Raw genomic sequence first — 5,262 nt, forward strand, 5'->3', positions numbered from 1 at the left:
AGGAAGGAAGGAAGGAAGAATGGGGTGGTGGTGGCACATTCCTTTAATCCCAGCACCTGGAGGCAGAGACAGGCAGATCTCCGTGTTCAAGGCCAGCCTGGTCTACAAGGTGAATTCCAGGACAGCCAGGGCTACATAGAGAAACCCCGTGTCAAAAGAAAGAGATAGAAAGAGAGAGAGAGAGAGAGAGAGAGAGAGAGAGAGAGAGAGAGAGAGGAAGGAAGCTATGCCATGCCATGCCTCAGTGAGTGGCTGAGAGCCTTGCTGTTCTGCAAGAGGACCAGGGTTCCATTCCCAGCACCCACATGGTGGCTCAAGACTGTCTGCAACTCTGGTTCCAGGGGACCCAAGGCCTCTTCTGGTCTCTTTGGACAGCAAGTACAATGTGGTGAATAACTATACATGCAGGCCAGACACTCATGTGCATGAAATAAAATAAGAAAGAAATAACAGAATAGGATAGAAAAATTATAAAGAGAGAGAGAGAGAGAAAACATTCCTTAACTACCTAAAAGTTGAGGGTGGGGACAGCTTAGGGAATGTAGTTCGTACATGTGGCCCTGGGTTCAAACAGTAGCATTGCAAAAAGGAGGAGGAGGGTCCTCAGGAAGCTGAGGGCCACAGGGTCTGGCCACATGGATTCACCAACATTCTGTTACTCTGCATATGTTTGGAAATATCCGTAATAACAGATAAGAATGAATAATTAAAACTAAACATCCAGAAAACATGACTTTAAACGCTTCACAGTGTCCGAGTGTGAGTCTGAAATAAAGCTGGGCACAGCGGTGCACACCTTTAATGCCAACACTTGGGAGGCAGAGGCAGGTGGATCCGTTTGAGGCCAGTCTGGTTTATGTACTGAGTTCCAGGCCAGCTAGGGCTCTATGGTGAGACCCTGATTCAAAAAGAGAAAAAGAAAGAAAGCAAAAAAGAAAAACCCTTCTCTCAACAGATCACTGTGGGCCTGTGGCTGCCTTCAGTGCTGGAGGGTGAATGTTACAAAGGAAAACCGGGTCCCTCTGGGCACGGAACATGGTGGGTCTTTTCTATATCTGAATGAGCCTCCTCTCACTTTTGTGTGTAGGGGTTGTGTTTGAGGAAGGGTCTCCTTCTGTCACCCAGGCTGGTCCTGAACTGGAAATCCCCACTCTTAACCTCCAGGAAGCTGGCATTAGAGGTGTGTTCCCGTGGGTGTTGTGTGGCTTTTTGTTATGCTTATTTTTGTTTTGTAGAGACCGCCTTGTATAGCTCAGGCTGGCCACGGGACTAGCCTCGTAACAGAGACTGCTGTAGAACTCCTGATCCTGGGCCTCCACCTCTCAGGGGCTGGGAAGACAGGCCTCCCAAGGTCCTCCAGGCCTCGCTCGCTTGGGTGGACCTGAGCCGCTGTCTGGGGCTCTGTTCCAGGACACGCAGCTGTGGTCTCTGTCAGTGGGCAGGTACTGTACGCAGCATCAGACGTACCCAATGGCGTCAAAACTCCTAAGCCACCCACGGAGATGGCGATTAGGATCAGCTCCCATTTACAGAGCAGTGGGTGGAGACCCAGGAGGAAGAAATATTTAACGGCTTCGGCGGCCGAGAAAGGTCCTGCTTGCTAGTCAGTCCCCCCCCACCTTCACTCAGAGGTCCTGTCCGCACTTCACTTTCTACAAAGTGGGCAGCTCAGCTACAGAACCGAGGGAGGTTCTATCCATGGACTGTCCTTGCCCTCTCAAGTACTTCTGCATCAGAGGAAATCTGGGCTAACTGACCCCCAAGATCCCCTCAGCACCCACCCTGCTCCCTCTCACCATGGGGTCACAGGACTTGTTCACAGGCACGTTCTGACAGTCAGATGCGTTGGAGTCGGGCACCCGATAGATGTACTGGGGTTGCCCGGATGTGGCCAGGTACCCAGAGATGAGTCAAGGAGAGCATGATGCCGGCTGTTAATCACAGGCCACACCTACATAGCGCCCCCTGGGACTGGAGCAGTCCACACACAGGGACACACACAGGGCTGGCATTCAACCCCTGCTCACTCTTGCAACTCAGTTCCTTCACACTGCACACAGGACCCGCCTGGCACCAGAGCTCGGGGGGGGGGGGGCGTACAAAGGATACAGAGCAATCAGGGCCCAGTAGCTGATGCAAATGACCAGGAGGACGAAGGTGACCAGGGGGTAGAACATAGTGGACATCATCTGGCCCACAGCCCTGTAGGAAGACAAGAGCAGCCCACTGGGGCCTCAGCCCTGCGCAGCCTCTCCCAGGCCTGACTCTGGCTGTACTCCTCCGGCCTGTTTGTTTCTCCAGGCCAGAAACGGAGAACTATGGCTTTTGTGTCCGCATCCCCAGCACCTGGTTCTTGGCGGGGTACACAGTGGATTCTTGCTGAGTGAACCCAATAAGGCTCATGGGACCCTTAGAGGAACCTGGAGTCACAGAAGATGCCTGGAAAGCCCAGGGAGTATGAGGGAAGAGAACCCCCAAAAGATGCTGGCTCCTGCAGTCCACTTGGCATTGTCTGCTTCTCCTACCTCGACTCCTGCCGCCTCACCCAGCAAGCACCTCATCTCCCACCTAGGCACTTAGTCAACGCAGACGCATTCAGTCCTCACAATGCCCTTGCAAAGCTTAGTTCGCTCTGACAACTGTCTCACAAAGAGGGAGGCTGGGTGTGGTGGCCATTCTTCCAATCCCAGCGTCCAGGAGGCTGAGATAGCAGGGTGGCCAGGAGTTTGAAGCCAGTCTGTGCTATACTGCAAGACACAGCCTCAAGGGAGCAGCAGGGGTAGGGGGGACACAGGAGGGATGTGGCTTGCCTGACACAGGAGACCCTGAGTTAGACCCCGCATAAAGGAGGCCTGGTGATCCATGCCTGCCCATAACCCTAACGTTCTGGAGGTAGATGCAGGAGGATGCGTTCAAGGTCATCTTCAACTATACAGTAAGTCAGGGGTCAGCCTGTGCCACCCAGCACTGAGCATGATCACCACCAGTACCGCATCGCAGGCAGGGAGATCAGGAGTTCAAGAACAGCCTCGGCTACATAGCTGATCGGACACTAGTCTGGGCTACATGAGCTCCTGTCTCAAAACAACCAACCAACAATGACAACAACAAAATCCTTGGGGCAGCAGAGTTGACTCTGAAGTTAAGAGCACTAGTTGCTCTCCCAGAGGACTTGGGCTCACAACTGTCTGTAACTCCTGTTCCAGAGGATTCAAAGCTCTCTTCTGGCCTCCCACAGCACCAGACATGCATGGTACACAGACATGCATGCTGGCAAAACACCATACATAAAACAAAAATAAGCCAATCTTAATACCACCACCACCACCCCGCCACCAAACAGCAACAGAACAAAGCAGACAGGGAAACTGAGGCCCTGAGAGGCTGAAACTCAGCAGTGCTTCTACTCACTGAACAATTCTACCTTTTTCCTCCGAGGTTCCTATTACCCCATCCAGGCCGGCACCCCTGCCCAAGGTCCCCTCTCCCTCCAGGGCAGGCCCTGACCTGCTGGCCTCCTTCAGCAGAGCGCAGGCGATGCGGATCCGCTGGCGCAGGAAGATGAGCATCAGCAGCAAGATGCCCTCAAGGACAGCCAGGATAATTACTGCGGGGACAGCAGGTGGTGGTCCCTGGTCAGGGCTAGGGTCACCCAGGGCAACCCTCGGCAGCCAGCGGAGGGAGGGGACTCACGAGCAGCCAGCCAGGTCTCCTGCACGTTCTGGTAGGCGCTGAGGTCGGTGGTGAAGCCCAGCTGGGAGATGGAGGCACCGTTGTCCCGCAGCGCCCGGTACTGCTGCCAACAGTGGTAGATGCCGTAGGCCAGCACGGCTAGCACCCCCACAATCAGCAGCAGCACCAGGGGCGCTGCCACCAGGCGCAGGAGCAGGATAAAGAGTAGACTTAGCACCAGCGCCACAGCCAGGGCCCTGCGGGGGAGGAGCGTAAGTGAGGGTTACCTCCCAAGCCCTTCAGAGTCCCCCCAGTTTCCTTTCCTTGTACCCTCAAGTACACGTAGATTCAAGTCCTGCCTGGCTCAGGGTCTATCCTGAGCTAGCTCCCCCTCTGATCACAGCTTTAGCCTCACACATAGACGTAAGGAAAGGGGGATCAGGGAAGGGCAGCAGGAAGGAGGAAGGGGCTGGATCCCCGGGAAGCTATGGACTCACAAGAGGATCCATTTCCAGGACTGAGCAAAATCTTCAAAGATCTTCACAGAGATGTCCCGGGCATTGATGTGAGCAAGGAGGCCACTGTTTGGAGAAGGATGGAGTCAGGTGGGGCTGGGGGTAAGAGGGGACAGGAGGCTGACGGAGAGGATAATATCTACCTGATTCCATCAGAGACACTGGTGTTATTGATATCTGGGTATCCGGGTATGCTAACGTTGGGGAACGGAAAACAACGTCCCAGAGCTAGAAGAGAGAACAGGGGCTGCTGGGTGGGCATCTGCCTGACCCTCCCAACCCAGAACACTGTCATGAGAGGCAGCGGCGATGGACGGGCGGGATCTGCTCTTTCAAGGCTGGGGTGCAGCAGCCTGTATTTCAGGGCTGGGGTGCAGCAGCCTGTATTCCCTCCCTGCCATCAGTCAGACATCCTTACGCCCTGTCACCTGGATCCCTGCATAGGCCAGGACAGTCATGGCCTCCTCATTGCACAGCACCCATGATTGGTCCCTCAGCTGTCATGGCCCTGGGCCAGGCTTCCGGCCCGGGATTCTGCACACATTCCGTGGAGCTTCAGAACCTCCCCGCTCTCTCTCAGCTCAGCCCCTGCCCCATCTCTGTCTCTGGATCTCAGGTTTGGTTTATCACTTACGTCCTGGCGCTGAGGAAACAAGGCCAAGAAAGGTCGAGTAACCCACCCCAGTTCCAGCTGCTGGAAGTGCTCAAGTTTAAATCTAGACCTGTCTGGTTTGGAGCAGCTCTTGGGCGCCCTTCCCACTGCGCTTGCCTGGATGTTTTGTCTTTTCTCAACTAAAGTTAAAAAGCATTTTCTACTAAAATAGATAAAGAAATAAAAGAAAAGGCAGCTGGACACGGTAGTGTCTCCCTGTTATCTCAGCATGGGGACAGGCTGAGGCAGGAAGATCACAAGCCGGGAGCCTGTTGGACCACAAAATAAGATCCTGTCTCAAACCAAACCAGCCACACATGTTGTTGGGAAGAGGTGTACACAGAAGAAAGGCCAATGCGATCGGCCTTCCCAGCCCCATCCATTTGTAACATCTGGACAGATGTCTCAGGCTGTTTTTTTTTT

At 54.1% G+C, this 5,262-nt stretch overlaps 2 protein-coding genes across 2 annotated transcripts in view; both read right to left on the reverse strand.

Moving 5' to 3' along the window:
* The window catches only part of LOC101994656 (RT1 class I histocompatibility antigen, AA alpha chain-like), a 629,094-nt gene that overhangs the window by 320,330 nt on the left and 303,502 nt on the right, over positions 1 to 5,262 (reverse strand). The window lies entirely within an intron of this gene.
* Positions 1 to 5,262, reverse strand: part of Slc44a4 (solute carrier family 44 member 4) — a 15,704-nt gene that overhangs the window by 3,895 nt on the left and 6,547 nt on the right. Inside the window, exons 8-13 of the mRNA XM_005370806.1 lie at positions 4,331 to 4,415; positions 4,170 to 4,253; positions 3,694 to 3,929; positions 3,508 to 3,607; positions 2,110 to 2,202; positions 1,797 to 1,899 (exon numbers count right to left, since the gene is read on the reverse strand). Of these exons, the coding sequence (XP_005370863.1) occupies positions 1,797 to 1,899; positions 2,110 to 2,202; positions 3,508 to 3,607; positions 3,694 to 3,929; positions 4,170 to 4,253; positions 4,331 to 4,415 (701 nt within the window). The remainder of the gene's footprint in view (positions 1 to 1,796; positions 1,900 to 2,109; positions 2,203 to 3,507; positions 3,608 to 3,693; positions 3,930 to 4,169; positions 4,254 to 4,330; positions 4,416 to 5,262) is intronic.

Source organism: Microtus ochrogaster, unplaced genomic scaffold (assembly GCF_000317375.1).
Source record: "Microtus ochrogaster isolate Prairie Vole_2 unplaced genomic scaffold, MicOch1.0 UNK87, whole genome shotgun sequence".
Classification (NCBI taxonomy): Eukaryota; Metazoa; Chordata; class Mammalia; order Rodentia; family Cricetidae; genus Microtus; species Microtus ochrogaster.